This window comes from Parus major, chromosome 4 (assembly GCF_001522545.3).
Source record: "Parus major isolate Abel chromosome 4, Parus_major1.1, whole genome shotgun sequence".
NCBI lineage: Eukaryota > Metazoa > Chordata > Aves > Passeriformes > Paridae > Parus > Parus major.
In genome coordinates, this window is record NC_031771.1 from 43,563,891 (window position 1) to 43,581,557 (window position 17,667).

The following is a 17,667-nucleotide window of genomic DNA, read 5'->3' on the forward strand; positions in this document are numbered from 1 at the left end:
CAACTGATGTCACTGTTTACTTTTATAATCAATTTATTTTATTTATGAGCATTCAGCCCTTTATCAGGCCTATGACTGAACGCAGATCTATAACAGTTGTGGTTTAACCCCAGCTGACAACAGTACCATGCAGCTGCTTGCTCACTGCCTCTGCCCAAATGGGAGAGAGAATCAGAAGGTAAAACTTGTGGGTTGAGATAAGAACAGGTTAATAACTGAAAGAAAGCAAAATGTAACAATAGCAATAGTGATTAAAAGGAGAAAAAGAGAGGAATAAAAGGCAAGAGAAACCAGTGATGCACAGAACCAGTGCTCACCACCTGCTGACTGATGCCCAGCCCATCCACAGGCAGTAACCAGCAGCCCCAACTTCCCTCCCTCCCTCCCTCCCTCCCTCCCTCTCCCACCAGTTTCCACACTTGATACGATGTTCTATGGTATGAAATATCCCCTTGGCCACTTCAGGTGAGCTGTCCTGGCTCTGCTCCTTCTTGGCCAAAGCTGAGACAATGACACGGTACACACATGAAGCCTGCCACAGCCTATGCCCAGGCCACAGAAGTACACAAAGCTTTTCAGCAGATGATGCACTACAAATGTGAAATTCAAACTCTCCCTGCAATATAAAGTACATGGGGACTTTGCATAATATATGAGGCCTCTTTTTTGACAGACATTGTAAAACTGGTTTTGCCATATTACTGCAAGTTAATATGTAACATGCTACAGCACCATGCAGTAAAAATCAGCTCCATTAGGTTTTATGTACTCTAAGCACCTTGTTCCTGCCTGTCTCACTAAGCTATCCCATGGTAAATGTGCACCCATCCTGGAAACATGCCAGTCTAATACCTGGGGCTAATAATGCTTGCCTACCAGGCTTCCACTTCCCAATACCATCTTTCTGTAGGCTGCATGGGGAAAAATTTGAAGAAGCTGTTATTAACATTCTGACACGGATAAATTTAACAGCTGCTATCATCAAGCTGACAGTAAATAAATGAAAAAACACTAGAACTTGCTTCAGAGTCAGTGATACTGGTGCTTAATCGGCAGCAAGAAATGCTCTGCAGTACAAAGGTCAGGTATCTACAGTGTATTTATTTACCAGAACAGCTACACCCTTACATAAAGACTGTACAGCAGGCCACCTTAGACCTCATGGTGACTGTGAGCTTAGTTCAAATTCTAACCATATTCTAACAGGGCAAAAAATGGATGAACTGTGAGTCACATCCTTGTCACTGACCATAAAGAGATGTCTGTTTGCTGTTTTTTTAAACTTCCATGTGATAAAAATGAGATATGGGAAAAGCAGTAAAGGAGACACCTCCATACAGGAAACCTTCCATCAAAGGCTGTAGGAGTCTTCAGCATTTGTAAAAATTTAGCTACAAATTTTCTGAACAAACATAAGAAAACTTGGAAGAAGTCTTTTTCATGGATTGGAGGGGAAAAGGCAGAACTCCAAGCTTTTGTGAGCCGGCCACTTAGGATACATCTCTTTTCTATAAAAAAGATGCATTACTGACAATTTATTACTGGAATTTATTTTTGGAAAGTGAAATTAATTCATTTGTCCAAAGTACTCCTGAGAAGAAATGCAGACCAATTACTAGAGTGTACAGGGCTGATGACAATTATTCTCAGTGCCATTTGGTTTTCAGACCAGTTCCTGCCTCCTCCCCCTCTCCCCTCCCAAGATTTCACAGATGTGGGGCCTTGCAGGTACACCAAACCCATCATCATCCCTCCTCCCTCATGCACCACCATTCTGACCCCTACTCAGCCTCCCAGCCATGTTCTGAACCATGGCACCGTTTTGAAACCTGCCCAAAAGGAGTCAGCTACTGCAAACCTGCCCTGCTGGAAGGGTATTTCCTAGCACATTTGCCAGTTTTATTTTTCTGGAATTTAAAGAGTGAGAGAATGGCATTTTACAGAAGTACACAATTCCCCATACAACTCCAGGATGCAACCCTGATGAGTAGAGTTTAAAGTTTTGAACATGTACCTTTTGGGGTGAAGATTTTTTTATAGCATGGTTCTTTCAAGTGTTGCTGGAAAATGAAGATGGTAGAACAGATTTCTATAGAAACAGATGTATTTCCTTCCAAAATTGTACAGATTTTTTAACCTATCCAGGTTTTCTTGACCTACTACATTTAGTTGGTGCAGCTGTGCAATGAACTTAATTGCCCATTAATTTGTCCTGAGGTATGGTAATAACGAGTAGCTGCCAAGATTTGTTTACTATCAGCATTTAAAAGCTGTAATTTGGTTAGCAATGTATTGCCTCTGAGGATTGCTTTGTTCTCCTTCTTAACCATTTGCCCTACATACCAAAACACATCTAATTTCTTTATATAATGTTCTTTTCACTGGAAAGCCTGACAACTCACTGAAACACTCTCCACTGAGACAGGCTCTGAGACAGACATGCCTAATACAACAGCTTTGAGTTTTCTTCTCTAGTTTAGAAATATGAATGACTCTTTTTTTATCACTTGTTTAAAAAACACAGATAATTTAGTACATAACCATGAATAATTTATTACAAGAGAAATATTAGCATAATTTCAATATAAAAATCAAAATTATTCCAAACTAGTGATTAAATATAAACATTTAAAAAAATAGCATCTCTTACAACAAATGTTTTTATACAAAAAGTCAATCACTAATTTATTTCTAACATGATGTACATGTTAGAAATATACATGTATATGTACCATGAAAATTACTATTAACTTTGAGTATTTGATATTGTTAGAAAATAACATTCTTTTATTATTAGTGGCTACTTATGTATAATAGCAGATATGCAGGTCCAGTAGAAAATACAGGAATTTTGCTTGGTATAAATTAATTATTGCCAGCAGTTGGTATATAAGGAGTCCACACCCTTCTCAAAGAAAGTTTTATGACATTTATTTAAAAAATGCCAATGCACATCCATTCAAGAACTGAACTGGTTGCTTTTTCTTACAAATAACTCATTTGGTCACACCACAGTGATGAGTCCATAAGCAAATAAAGGGGCCATAAACTATGCAAAAGCATTTATTTTTATCTTTTTTACAGTATATGTTTTCCTCAGTTATTCTTTGAGTTATGTAATTCAGAGTGAAAAGCAATTCAAGTTTTTGTTAAAAACAAACTATAAAAACCCTTCAATTTTTAGTCTTTTTAGTATTTGTATTACTTGTTTTTAACTATAAAGATTTTGAAGCTTGAATCTGGTCCATAAAACCAAAGTATTCTTTACATTAACAAAGAAGTAATGAAACCCTGTTAGTAGATTCTCTTGTCTGAAGCTTTTTTTAACACAAGCATTTTAACAGTAAAGAATTGCTGCCAATCCCATCACTCAAGCTGAAAAATATTCCAAATGTATAATGTAAAATGTACAACATATACAATGTCATTATATTTTGAAGGCAAGTACATTTTTTGTGAAAACGTCCCTTTTGCTGGAATAACAGTGATGCCACACAAATATATGAAATATAAGCAGCAACCCTTTTATTCTTATAAATAAAGGATGAGCTTTCTTTGGCAGAACTATTTTCTGTTCTCCAAACTGTTCTCTTCTACTAAACCGTTTGAACAGTAGAAAACATACAGCCTGCTTCATGAGGAAATTCTGTTTGGCATATAAATCTCAGCTGATTAAAACCAGTTTTTAACTGCTGAAGTGCTGGCATCCTCTAGGAAACTTTCTGGACTCACACTTAAAAATCCAAAGATTGCAAATACTGCTTTCTGATGAGCTTGTCACCACCCACATGTCTGATTGCTGATGTTACTCACTTACTTACAAAGTGGAAAACAAAGAGGATTGTAATGAGCAAACCACAGACTGTGCAAACTTTTTTGTGACAGGAAGATCAGTGACCACAACTGAGGAACTGCAGTACTGCAGTACAGTTACCAATCTTCAAGGCCTCTGGTAGGTTAATATATTGTTAAACATCTAATAGAGGCAAATACTAACTTTAAGAAAAGATGAAAAATCCAAACTAAAAAAAAAGACATTCTGATGTTTCTCACCCCTTGCCTACAGCCCATCCTTTACCTAGTATTTTTAGAAGTAGTGCATGGATTGTAAAACGGATTTTGCACTTGTAAAAAAATGAAAATTAACAGGACTGCTTTATGATTAATAAAGAACAATATCTTCCCAGAAAATGAGGGAAAAAATTTGAAAAGCTTAAATGGGTTCTAATTAATAGATGGATGTATTAGGAAGAAGTATGGAAATAAGTAAAGCCTCTTCTTAATCCTCAAAATAATATAAAGTAGAAATTTTTAAGTGCATGTTCTGGTTTTCCTCTGCCTTTGAATACTTAATTCTATAACCTCATGTAACTTTTTAATCCAGTAGCAACTGTTTTCAGGCCTCTAATGAATTTTCTTTTTCTTAAACTTTGTCTTAGCCTTAAAAAAGTACAGGCATATTCAGGGATTCACAGTCTATTCAGGATTCCTTGGGTAGAAAAGCTGAGACTTGTCAAGAATTGTATTTGCTAAAATTTTTTTGTGACATCTAATCAATGTTCACTGGCAGGTCATCAAGAGTGAAAAAATCTTGCATTAAATTTTGTATTAAAAACTGAAAGGGTTAAACATTGTTTTCTTCATATTATGTCTCCAAAGAATATCCTTCATGTAGAGTATATAGAAGCTTCCTTGGCAATAAATTATAAAAATATAAAGAAAGCCATAAATATTAAGGCCATCATGAAGATAATAGCAGTGTACCTGCCACTTCAGCAAGGATTGTCTTTTATCATTAAAAGAAAGTTGCATTTTTTAAATTTGGCTTACAAAGACCATTCTTTTTTGCTAAAATTTCCCAAGAAGAGATGCTGCATAAAAAAGGACCATGTTTTTCATTGCCTAACATATAATCACCACCAGGTTTCTGTCTGTCATGCTTATTACTGAACATATTCATTCATTACTGCCAACAGCTGACATAGAGAGGAGTGGCCCACACTTAACAGGTCTCACAGACAAATTTCCAGAGGACTGCAGAAAAGTAGAGCATTCTAGTAGACACGGGTGGGCTGAGTTTGCACTTCATGATACTTTGATGATGAACACTGCTTGAGTGTTTCATCGACTGAATAAAACGTTGTCCTCCTCATATACCAAAGCTGGGTCCTCCATGGTCTCCAGCAAAGTGTGACTGGTTTCCAATTCATGGAATTGTTCTTTGGCAACAGTGGACATCAGCTGACTCCAGGTGATGTTAGTGTTTTTGAAAGCGTGCAATAGGAAGATACCAATGATGATGCTGCAGAATCCACTCAGGGTTCCAATGATGTCACCCAGTTCCATACTACTCCACTCCTTGAACAGGATGATGGAGCATGTCACCACTGTTGTAGTGAAGCACACGTAATAAATGGGTGTCACAAGGGATGTGTTGAACACGTCCAGTGCTTTGTTGAGATAGTTGATCTGAGTGCTGACTGAGAGCACCAAGATGCCCACCAAAATATAAACCAATGGATGGCGATAGGCTGGCTTCCTCTCCAGCATTTGCTTAATGGCAATGCCCAGGCCTTTCACAGATGAGACAGAGAAGGCACCGATGAGTGAGCAAATTAAAATGTAGATCAGTATATTTGTCTGACCTCTCTTTGGAGCCACAACAACAATCAGGACAAGGGCAACGACTGTTAGGAGAACAGCAAATGTAACAAACACTGTAAAAAAGAGGAAAGGGAAGAGTTAAGCACATGAGAAAAAATACCCAACTATGTCCACGAACATGCTCAGAGCTTTTCAGTGTCCTGGACACCTCCCTATGAACTGCAGCATGTGTTCACTGCAATTGCATACAGACCTACCTGGATCTTGCAGCTTTCTTTCCATCTCATCTAGTGAGGTGACCTCCTCCTCCTCTGGGGCATGAATAACCATGACTGTTGACCCCAAAATGCTCAGTACACAGCCCAGCTTTCCATGAATATTCAGCTTCTCATTTAAAAAATAGGATGACAATATAGCACTGTCCAGCAAAATAGAAATAAAATGTTTGGCTTCATCAGCCACAAAAGACATTCAAAATCTCTCTGTGTAGCATAACAGTAATTCAAAACCTCTTTTGAATTTGGATATATATATGGTAAACCAGCCTGAAACAATCAAATTGTAAGGAGTTTTTCCAAGCAAGTTGGTCATGACCGAGAAGGTAAGCTCAGGTTTTAGGGAATTTAGCATAGCTAAACCCTCATAGCTTCCCTCCAGGTTGTAGAAGGGTTCAAATTGCTAAGGAACTCCTCATTCCTGATTGCCTGGGTCAGGGTAGTATGCACTCTCACTGTAGATAAACTACAATAGCTGTTTCTTCCTTCCAAAAATGGTTCAAAACACTTAATTTTCCATTACAACCAATGCACATGAGTTTTGGAAACCGCTCCTCATCCCTCCTCAGGCTCTCCCACCCAGGCACACTTTCGGTCTGGCTTGCCAGGATTCCTCCCAAAACACAGAGAAGGCATGTCCCCCTTCAAAGAGATCAACCCCAGGATCTCCACGGGGTTGATCATTTAACCCAAGGACAATAACTTGGCCTAAAATGCACCACTCACAGGACATGATTAGTCTGTTAGAGCACAGCTTTGGGCATAGGCACTGGCTTAATGTAAATCAAAATACAGACATTTTTTTCACACAAGGGTATTGAGTTCACTGACACGAATTTCTAACAGCCTCTCTGTCTCAAGGAAATTTGAACAATTGCTATCCCCATCAGAGAACAGGGCAATAAAACTCAAGCTGTTCTGCACAGCAGCAGCCAGGCAGCCCATTAATCTGCATCTACCAACAAGCTAGCCCCAGCACCACTGCAGGGACTCAGTTACACTAGTTTTCCTATGACAGAACAGCTGCAGTTTTAGCAGGCAGATTATTGCAAGCATCCTAGGGGTTTTTTTTCCCTTTGTTTGGTGGAGGGTTTTTTTTTGTTTGTTTGTGTTTCGGGGTTTTTAGGAGGGAGGGTTTGTTTGTTTGTTTGTTTGTTAGGGGTTAGTTTTGTTTTGGTTTTTTTAATATACAGCACATGTTGTTTTAAACACAGTGTTTCATATAGTATACTCAGTTCTTAAAAGTCAGAGTTTTACATTAAAACACAATAATTTCATTTTGCTAAAAAAATATTCCCTACATTGTACATGTAATCCATGTCTTTTCTGCTGCTACAATAGCCACATTAGTATATGTGCTTAAGAACTTGGAAAGCATTTTTTAATTCATATGTAGAAAACAGTGAGTCTCCATAGGACATTTATGTTTCAAAAGAACCACAAATTTTAATTGTGGATACAGAAGAAAGCTAAATTTTTCTTTGCCTTTTTTCCAGAAGGATTTCAGAAAGACGAAACAAAACCAAAAGGTTTACTAACCATGCCTTAATATGAAACTAAGCTCCTATAAATATAAATGTTTTTGAAAATATTTTGTGTAGGAATACTGTATTTTTATTTAAAGTTTTGTCACAACTGAAGAACAGGATAACAGTTTTAAAGACAGCTCCAGTTTTCTAGTAAGAGATAAATTACCTTCTATCAGCCGTATACCTGGTATATGCTGATAAGAATTACTTTGTCATCTAGGTGGAAAGCCACTGGGAAGGCATTCAGTGACCTTTGCAACAAGACTTTTGATCCTGTCTACCCAGAGAACTCAGATCTAAAGAAGGAAAAATATCCACCAAGAAACAAAAAGCATTTATTTGTCCATAAATTGCTTTTTCAGTTCTCTTATTAAAAATCTTCACTTTCAGCCAAAGGCGGTATTTTTTCCCTCACACAGTGAGTGGTTCATTTGCCAAGGCTTGCTCCCAATTGGTACTGACCTTATGAGAACACTCAGTGCACCCAAGGGGGTAACTAAGGTTGCAGGTGCAAAGGCATAGGCAGCAAAGTTTGCAGCTTCTCCTAATCCCACTGCAGAAAAAAGAATATTTGGTTCAGGTTGGAGGAGGATATTAAAAGGCACAGTATTGTAAATATTTTGTATGACAGCTATGGAAATATTGTATATATTGTATGACAGCTATTCTGGAAATAATAAATGCTGAAGAAAGTTAAATACTTTTCTCCTAAGTACTCCTAGAAGCTGGACAGATGCAATTCCATTGCATTTGACCAGATATTGGAAAAAAGATGGTTATTCTGCAAAGATGTCTGAAGATCAAATGCAGTATTTGAAAGACAGTATATCAGAACAGCTTGTCATGAATGTGATTGCAAGGATATTTCTTTTAAGTGAAGGGAATGAAAAAACAGGCAACAAATCTTTTTAAAACAATCTGTTTTTTGTAGATTTACATATAAGCTAAGAGGAAAGAGGTGACTTACTTGATAGCAGTCCAGCCCACCAAAGCCATTCCTTCAAATAAGAATATCCTCCTTGTCCTGAAAGAGAAAAAATAACCTTATCTTAGAAGAAACAGATCACTTTATTGTAAGAAACAAAATGTACAGCTTCACATTTGCACCTACAAATTAACAAAAGAGCATGTTACCTGGATGCAACAAGAAGAATATTTGATTTTGACTGACATTTTATTAACCACCCTACTACTTTGTGACTTGGACTTCTAAAAAATGCTATTTGACTAAATATACAAAGAGGGAAAGTTTCAAGCAAAAGTAAAATGTTTATAAAGACTGTTGGTGAGCTTAAGAAATGTTTCAAAATGCTTTTCCAGGTCAGATCCAATATATTCATACATTCAGCTGCAGTTTGACTCTCCTTTTCACAGAATCACAGAACGACTAAGTTGGAAGAGACCTTCAAGATCAAGTCCAAACCAGCTCTAACACCTCAACTAAACCATGGCACCAAGTGCCACATCCAGTCTTTTTTTAAACACATCCAGGGATGTGACTCCACCACCTCCCCACGCAGACCATTCCAGTAACCTTTTCCTAATATCCAACCTATATTTCCCTTGGCACAGCTTGAGACTGTGTCCTCTCATTCTGTCAGCTGCTGCTTGGAGAAAGAGACTGACCCCACCTGCCTACAACCAGCCTTCAGGAAGCTGTGGAGTGATAAGGTCACCTCTGAGTCTCCTTTTCTCCAGGCTAAACAACCCCAGCTCCCTCAGTCATTCCTCACAGGGTTTGTGTTCCCAGCCCCTCATCAGCCTCATTGACTCCTCTGGACACGCTCAAGTGTCTCAATGTCCTTCCTGAACTGAGGGGCCAGAACCGGACGCAGTTTTACTTCAGGTTGGAAGAAATCAGAAAGAAAAATGCCCCCATGTACATGATTTTTTTAAATTTTTTTTTTACATAAAACATAAGTGTATGGAATATTCAGAGTATTCAGTTATCAGAGTTTTTTTTAAATAACCAGATTCTCTGGAATATTATATTGCAATGAACACAACAAACAAAAGAAAAACTGCCAATGCTATGTGTTTAAATCCATGCAAAGGAAATAATGAGATTAGTGCGATTGTTCTTTTTCTAGCTCTTCATCTCTTGACTTTGATGAAGGGATATCTGTACCAACTGTAGACACTTGTGTAATAAATATAGTTTCTACAACTCATTGCTCTTACTTAAAAAAAGCAGAGCAAAACCAAAAAACTAAACCAAATTACCAGCTTAAGACTTTCCATCTCAAATGAGGGGGGAAATGATAAAAAAAAAAGAGGGAAAAAGGCATTTTGAAAGAGAAATGGAGAATTTTATTTGGTAACTAATTGCTCTCAATGAGGAAATAGCACTAGCTCACTAGATTTAATACCCTCTGAACCTCCATAGTCCTGAGTTCTGAAATCCCAGTCCCTGTAATCACACACAGATAAATAATAATATGTCTCCATCTCTCACCAAGACAGGACTTCTGATCACCATTAAAGTACTTTTAAACATGTGATCTATGACTCAAACCATGATTTTGTCAAGTTCTAAGAGGTGTTTGTGTCCCCAGCAGGAGTAATGCTGCCACCATCACTTACCAGCTCGGGTGACTCCTCTGTCTGCCAGTTTCAAAAGTCCTTTCTTCTTCAGTATAAAACTAGAACCAATAAAGATACTGGAACCTATAGCCAAAGCCAAGCCAATGTAGAGGTGGTATTTGCTTCCAGAAGGCATGGAAATGCTCCAGTTTGTTTCATTGCCAGACCCCTCCATAGAGGTGTGGAAAGGAGTGAGTGATTCAGACACGTTGATCATCTGGTACCATGCTTGGCAGGAGTCACAGCAAGAAGAGAAGAACACAACACCTGGGAGCAGAAAAAGAAGGACAAATGATTCACAACACAGGCCCAACTCTGGAAGAGCCCTGTCCTCACTCTTCTCACTCCTTTTCATGTCTTTGCAGAGCACCTATAATTTCTGACTGTGCAAATAACACACAAAACCCACACAATGTACACAATGCTGCCCTGGGTCATTACCCACCCCTGTAGCTCACAGGTGATTACATTATTTTACATACATTATTTTACATTTCATTGGCTCAGACTAGCAATAAGAGAAATACCTAGGAATGCAACAAAATAATGTTAGCTTCAATTTAAAATTAAACTCAAAATCTTAAAAGCTATCCTGAAACCTCAAGATGAAAGGGCTCTTTCTGTTGTGCAGAGACCACAAACATATAGCCAAATCCATGATTTTGGGCTTTGGCTGTTAAAGTAAGCCTGCTGCTATTCAAGGCTTCTGTTTTTACATTGGTAGCTGAGATTGGAAAAAAAAAATGGAATAAGAGGAAGGAAAATCAAACAGGGAACAAACCCTTACTGCATATGAGCACTAAGCCATTTTATTAAAACGGTTCAGAGAATACTATGTGAGCCAAGTCTTACCTAACCAATCACAAAATTTTCAGGTGAAGGCCTCTTTACACCTCACAGCAAATTTAATCTAACCTCAATAAGCCCTGGATGAAGGTAGATCGCAGGCCACAGGGGACAGTTCCCCCAGCTATCCTTGCAACAGGGCTGGAGAGCTGGGTGATCCTGAGCAGAGATTGAAGCTTCACACTCCCAGCCAGCCAAGCATTATCAGGCACTATGATGACAGCCTGTGGGAATGACATCATTGTTATCAGCTTAGATTTGTTTTTAAAGGAAGAAGAGGTATTGCATTTCCAAGAACAAAAGGAGTTGCTTTTTTGCATGGGGAAGCAGGGGTCAGGCAGCAAAGCTGCAACAGAGCTTAGGCAGTCTAGGCTGATGTCTCATTTTGTCACAGTAGAGTGCATCAGGCAATCAGTGTGTTTTACAGACTCCAGGGATACCTTTAAAACAACCTTTTTTGAAAAGGAGATTTATTGTGAAGACATGTTACAATATGAAATTAAATACAAAAGCTCACTCCACTGTGATACATATAAAGCATGGGATGTAATAAATAGTTTTGTTTTCTGTGTTTTCCCTGTAATTAAAATTACACATGAACAATTCATCCTGATGTGGCAGCATCAGTAATTCACTCACTTTTTTTCTTTCTTTTCTTCCCCCCCACCCTCCAACTGAAAAAACGCCACTTGGGGACTTGGTAGAAAAGGATGTGCCTACTGTGTTCACATGTAACCTCTGGAAATAATAAAGTTATATCAAAGGTACTTCACTGAGCAATTAAAAAGAAGCAGACTTGGATAATTCATTTAACAAGGAATAGTTAAAATACATAAGGGCTTAAAACCACCATATTTGCAGTTGGCAATGCCAGCATTAACTCTGGGAGACAGCGCCCTTTACAAGTAAGGAACTAGAGTGAGTACCTGCTCCCTGTTTTCTCGTTCCATACTGTACAATAAACATACTACAGGAAGTTATAATTTGATTTGCAGGCTGTGCAAACACATTTCCTTGTTTGCCAAGAATGTTTCCATATAACAGGGGTTGTTTTGTATTGCTAAGTCAGACATAATAAAAATGTTCCCACAAGATGTATGTTCATATTCCACTGCTGAAGATTAAAGTGTTAGAGAACTTAGATCAACATGCAGTTACTATTGCATAATATGTAGGACAGATACTATTCTATACTCTTATCATTAATAGAACTTACAGTTGGATAATGTAAAATCACCTATGTTTTAAAATGTATTTACACCTGAAAGTATTTTGAAATCCTAAACTATTAGCATAGTCTCAGAAGAAGAAAAATTTGCATATAATTGTTTTGACATAATTAGTGAGGAATAAATCACAAACAAAAATTACAGAAAAATCCTTTAAGCGTAAATATATTTTATTTTAGTAAACACATATCAGGGCAAGACAAAAATGATGCTGCTCATGGCATGGGGGTTGGTCTAGATAGCCTTCAAAGGTCCCTTCCAACCCAAACTATTCTATGACTCTGTGAAAAATAACCAACAATAGAGAGATGAATGAAATCCCTTAGCTTCCAATACCTATACTGATGCTGAACCCAGATGTGTGAGAAGCAGTAACATTCCTTAATTAAAGGAATTTAATTAAAAGAAAGGCCTTTAATTAAAAAAAAAACCAAAACATGATGATAAGCACTCCTGATAATTATAGTCTTTCAGCTACCTGCAACAGAAAAGGCAGCTTTCTGCTTTTCAAGTGCATTGGGCTTCTACAGTGAAAAAAATAACTATTTTCTTCCCCCTTTTCTGTGACTGGTGTACCTTCATTTAGCTGGAGATGAATGGCAGGCTTATTTCATTTCATAAGACACTACTGCTACTTTTTCTACGTGTTCTAAAGTTTTTCATTCCTCAGCATACATTACAACTTCAAATAAGGAAAATTTAATCATAGCATTTGTACTAAGTTACCCAGCGACTACCATAGGTTGTTCCTCTCCTTTCTGAATTGACCACATTCACAAAGAAACATTGGATTTATCACTGAGAAGAGTAATTTTGAATGCTTATTATCTCTGTTTATTGTGCTGGGCAGCTTTCCATAGTTTAAAAAAAAAAAAAAAAAGCCATTTGATCCACTTGCATGAGAAGTGGCATGTCACTGCACTGATCAAAGAACCATCTGAGAGATGGGAAGAGGAGGCTAATCCAGGAATTACTCTTATTTTACTACCCCTCTGAACACTCTGACGATCACTTGGAAAGGCTGAGGAAGGTGACAAACTACTGAGGCTGCCTGGCTTGCTCAGCACTGAGTTTCTGTAGCTAAGCTAGTTTCACCTCCTACTTCCAAATGTCAACAAACATGAACCTGTCAGCAGAACCCCTCCTTGTAGGAGTAATCTCTACCAGCTCTGACTCAAGGCTGGCAGCAACAGGAAAACAGACTGAGCTAAGACAGTTGCTGGTACAACTTCTAAACGTTTTTATTTTGCATAATTTTTTCCCCCCTCCTCAAACACCTAAATATTCTCTATTGGAATTGGGTAGATCAGCCCCCCCGGTGCTACACATTGCTTGTGGCATGTCTAACTTGCAGTCCAGGGCTGACTTGCCCTGGTTTACGACAGCCAACTTGGCTCTTAACCTGCCATTGAAGATACCGGTCCTAAGTCATCTCGAAAACTAATTGCTTTGATTAGACAATAATTTGACCATTTCTACTGAGCTCACGACTCAGCCCACTCCTAGTAGAAACATGAAACGCCTTTCTCGGTCACCCAAGAAATCCCAAGCCCACCTTTGCCAAGGCGCCGCTCCTGGTGCCAGAAGTGGGCGTACCGAGAAGCAGCGAGGCATTCTTCCCTGGCACAGCCGGAGTGGGGACTCAGCACAAGGCACAAAACAAAGCTGAAAAGGTGTTTAACCCGAGGCAGCCGCGGGAGAAGCGCAGGTGCCTCTCCGGCCGCGCCACTCCTCGGAAAACAACGGGGTGGCGTCAGGGCGGAGGCAAGCGCTAGGCGTGCGGGGCTCCGGACACCGCGCCCGCCGTGCGGGCTCAGGGCGCTGCGGGAGCGCACCCTCCGTGTCCCGAGCCCCGCGCACCCTCCGCGTCCCGAGCCCCGCGCACCCTCCCCAGACCCCTGGCCCTCCCCGCGGTGCCCCGGCACCCGCGCAGACACTGACCCGTGCGGCAGGACGGGCGGCGGGCAGCGCCTCTCCGGGCCCCGGGGCTGCGGGGCTCCGCGGGATCCGCGCCGGCGGCTCCGCCCGCCCGGGCGAGGCCGGCGCACCTGGGCGCGCCCGCTCTCCGGGGGAGACGGAGGTGGTATCCCCGCCACCCCTCTGGAGCCGGCCCGGCGGGGAAAGGGCACGCAAGGAGTGACCCAGAACGGGCATTCTGGATGGTTATCAAGTACCAGACCTGGGGAGTTCTGTGGCCCCACCTGAACACTGAATCCAAAGAAGAGCGTTCTCTCCTGAAGTACCTTGGCAGCTTTTGCCTTTCCTGAGAGTATCTATCGATTTAATTTTCTTCCCTTTCGCAGGTGGGAGAAGAGCTGAGCAGTCTTGATGTACAACCACTTACGTCTGTGACAAACCACCAGGGCTCACTTTGGCCACTGGATCTGCGGGCAGAGGGATCCCCCTCCAGAGTCAAACTCTGCCAGCGTCCTAAAACAAGGGCAGTGCCTGGTGATGCATACCCTGAGATGACTCCCTGTGGCTTAACAGGCTCCAGGCTGTTATAAGAAATAATTCTCTTTATTGCCCAATCAATAGTTTCAACGTGGAAGTCTAAGGTCTTGGTTTTGATGTAATTGAGTGAAATACAGTTACAAAATGTAAGGCTTAATAAAACATTACATGCTGCCCAGCAAACTTCCTGGGACAGTCTGCAGACCTTCAGCATGCACAAGGATTTCTCTAACTGGAGGCAAAATTGCAAATTTAACACACCTCCACGGAGCAGCACAGGGACTGCTAAAAAACCAGAGCAATAATTTAAAATGGTATTTGAAACAGTTAAACCAAAATTTTAAAGCAGAGTCTGAAAGTTTGGGAGCAAACTGTGATCTTCTTGTGCAACATAAGCATGTCCATAGGATAAAACCACATATATGGACAGATGCATGTCTGCAGTCTGCTTCAAATTCCTATTTTTGCTCTGTGTCTTCTCAGATCTTCCAACTCTGTGTGTTCACATCCCTGTTTCTGCAAAAATGTGTCAATTTTTTGAGCTTGCTGCAATCCTGCAAGTGTCTCAGTTGGCAGATCTGCTGAGAAGGGAAGTGGTAATATCCACAAAGCCCTGCCGAAGCAGCAGAGAAGGTGGGAGAGGGTGAGCTGCCAAAGACCACCTCTTCCTCTGGCACAGCTCTTGCTGACCTGCTGCTCATGGCTTCAGCATTACTGTGGTGCAGTACCCAGAGCAAGAATTCTGAGAAACAGAGTACAGCTAACACTTCTGTAGATGGGTCTCTGTACCAGCCAAGTCCTTTAGCTGACCATGGACATCAAAGTCTATTTAATAAATGAATAAAATATTTAATCTGATGTACGCATTTGTTGACAGGTGGCTGAACATGAACCAGCAGTGTGCCCAGGTGGCTAAGTTAACCAGTGGTATCCTGCCCTGTATCAGGAATGGTGTGGCCAGCAAATTTTGTCCCCCTGAGGTTGGCACTGATGAGGCCACACTGTGAATCCTGTGTTCAGTTGTGGGCACATCACTATAAGAAAGACATTGAGGTGCTGGAGCAAGTCCAGAGAAGGGGAATGGAGTTGTGAGGGGTCTGGAGCACAAGTCCTATGAGGAGTGGCTAAGGGAGATGGGGGTATTTTGCCTGGAGAAAAGGATGCTGAGGATAAACCTCACACCTTTCTACAACTGCATTAATAACCCCCCCCATCTTTACCTCTGTGTTAGCTATGAACAATTTAATTACCATAATTTGTGGGTCTCCTTGGCTTTGTTATAAATTCTTTAATCTTGTTGAGGATTTTTTTTTTTCTTATGTGCATATACATTGAGTTCCTCACGCAGTATTTAATTGTATTATCATAAATACTGAAGATGATGACAACAAGTTCCACCACAATTAAAAAGCCTGTTCACTGTGCAGCTAGTTCAGGTGCAGACATGAAGGATGATCTATCTCTTTTATTATTATTTAGGAAAATTGCCTGTGGCATTTTTAAATCCTGTTACCATTGCTCAGCTTCCCTGTTCTGCATTACTCTGCCAGCAGTTGCTGCTACATGAAAGCGCCCAAACATGAGTTCTGTTCAATACAGAAGCTACAGACAGATTTATTACCTGTCCTGGCTTGTAGGACACAAAAATGACCAAAGTAGATTTGTGAATGTGGGAACTCTATCTATCCCCCTACATGGTGATTTAGTGCAGACCTGCAGGAACAATACGTGAAGAAATTAAATTAAAAAAAAAAATAAATCTCTAGACTGAAGTTCAAAATTATTAGATTTCTGTACTTGCTGTATAGAGATTAATTGTATACATGTTCCCTTATAAATGCCCAGATGGTGCCACCTTAACTCCTTCTATACTACAAAGAGTGAATAACATGCAAACTAGATTTATTAAACCTTTTTTATCTACAGTGCATTTTCTACCACTCTTATTGGTGGCAATGGCATATACTGATGATTTTTGTTTAAGCAGAATTAATATCAGTTGAATCACCTTTGCATGTGTAAACATTTTAGCATAATTTTTCTGCACAAAGAACCAAGATTTTTTACGTTATTTTAACTTGAAATAAAATTCTGCTAAACAGAAGTACGGACTGTACAGAGCTTCTGGAACTCCTGTAGGGTCACTACAATTTTTCTTTATCCCAATTATACCATTGAATGAAGATCTAATATTTTCCAGAGAGTTTTCTGATAAGTCGATCTCTCTGTTCCTTGCAGGTTTCAGGCTGGGAGTTGAAGAGACATCTCAGGGGAGAGACACCCACCGAACCTGGAAGGCACAAGGAAAGTCTTACTGTAGGTTCATCTCAGGGCACAGAAAAAACTGCCAGGCATGGCCAGACACAGTGTGGACATTTCAGAAGTGCTAGTCCCTGTGCAGAGGTTCCATGCAAAAACTAGGGTCTGGACCTGGGAAATGATGGTGAAAGGTGAGTGAGCACCCTGTGTGGTGCTATGCTCTGTGCCTGAGAGCACTTGCAGTGTTTTGTGATTTCAGCCTCATCTGCACATGCGAAGCCAGTAAACCAATACACATCTTAAATTGTTTCTATATCACTCTCCATCACTCACCCTAAGGTAAAAATACAGTACCACCTACTGGTGGAGACACTGTTGGCACTGATGGTTTTCTAGTTATCAAGACTCATTGGGGCAAATTGAGCTTCATGACACTGAATTCTACACAAAAGCATAAATAAGCCAGAAGCCCTGGAGTCTTCTCAACTACAGCACTTCCAACATGACATTAATTGCTGAAATCACATCAGCACTAGAAAAAACAGAACAGTATTTGCAGAAAATAAGACTGCCTAAACCATGGTCCCAATCCAAATGTTCTGTTTACAGAGCTTCAACACAGTAAGTTGAAAGGCAATGTTGTGCTATTAAAACCTGATTATTTATAAGTCATACATATGTCTAATGTATCTAGTGTTTTGGCTCTGAGTATCTGAAACTAGACATGTACAAACATGTAGCCTTAATAGGATTGAGAAGAATTACAGATGATGACAATGCAAGATGCAAAAATAGATTATAGTTGGCCTACTAAAACAATAATCCATTAGTGCAGTCATTCTCCCACTAGTCAAGGTTACTTCATTGGAATACAGAATGATGGAAAAT

The 17,667-nt window shown here is 40.0% G+C and overlaps 1 protein-coding gene across 4 annotated transcripts; it reads right to left on the reverse strand.

The window, feature by feature from the left end:
• Nucleotides 1–2,588: 2,588 nt before the first annotated feature.
• On the reverse strand, nt 2,589–14,068 carry NIPAL1 (NIPA like domain containing 1). Of its 4 annotated transcripts, none has more exons than XM_015625915.3 (7): nt 13,622–13,708; nt 10,907–11,061; nt 9,992–10,258; nt 8,376–8,432; nt 7,871–7,961; nt 5,862–6,022; nt 2,589–5,717 (listed from the first exon to the last, which is right to left on the reverse strand). In XM_015625915.3, exons 3-7 carry the CDS (start codon nt 10,206–10,208, stop codon nt 5,122–5,124), a joined length of 1,122 nt encoding a protein of 373 aa, XP_015481401.1. In that variant the 5' UTR covers nt 10,209–10,258; nt 10,907–11,061; nt 13,622–13,708; the 3' UTR covers nt 2,589–5,121. The 4 variants fall into 4 exon arrangements, with proteins under 4 accessions (XP_015481401.1, XP_015481398.1, XP_015481402.1 ...); XM_015625912.3 differs by having other exon boundaries at nt 10,844–11,061; XM_015625916.3 differs by lacking the exons at nt 10,907–11,061; nt 13,622–13,708 and adding an exon at nt 14,008–14,068.
• Nucleotides 14,069–17,667: the final 3,599 nt, after the last annotated feature.

Excerpts from the sequence above, each read along its gene's own strand:
- NIPAL1 (XM_015625916.3), bottom strand. The coding sequence starts at position 10,208 with ATGATCAACGTGTCTGAATCACTCACTCCTTTCCACACCTCTATGGAG. Across the intron at positions 8,433-9,991 it reads CAGAGGAGTCACCCGAGCTG|GACAAGGAGGATATTCTTAT; the intron begins GTAAGTGATGGT and ends TTTCTCTTTCAG. Across the intron at positions 5,718-5,861 it reads AAGAAAGCTGCAAGATCCAG|TGTTTGTTACATTTGCTGTT; the intron begins GTAGGTCTGTAT and ends TCTTTTTTACAG.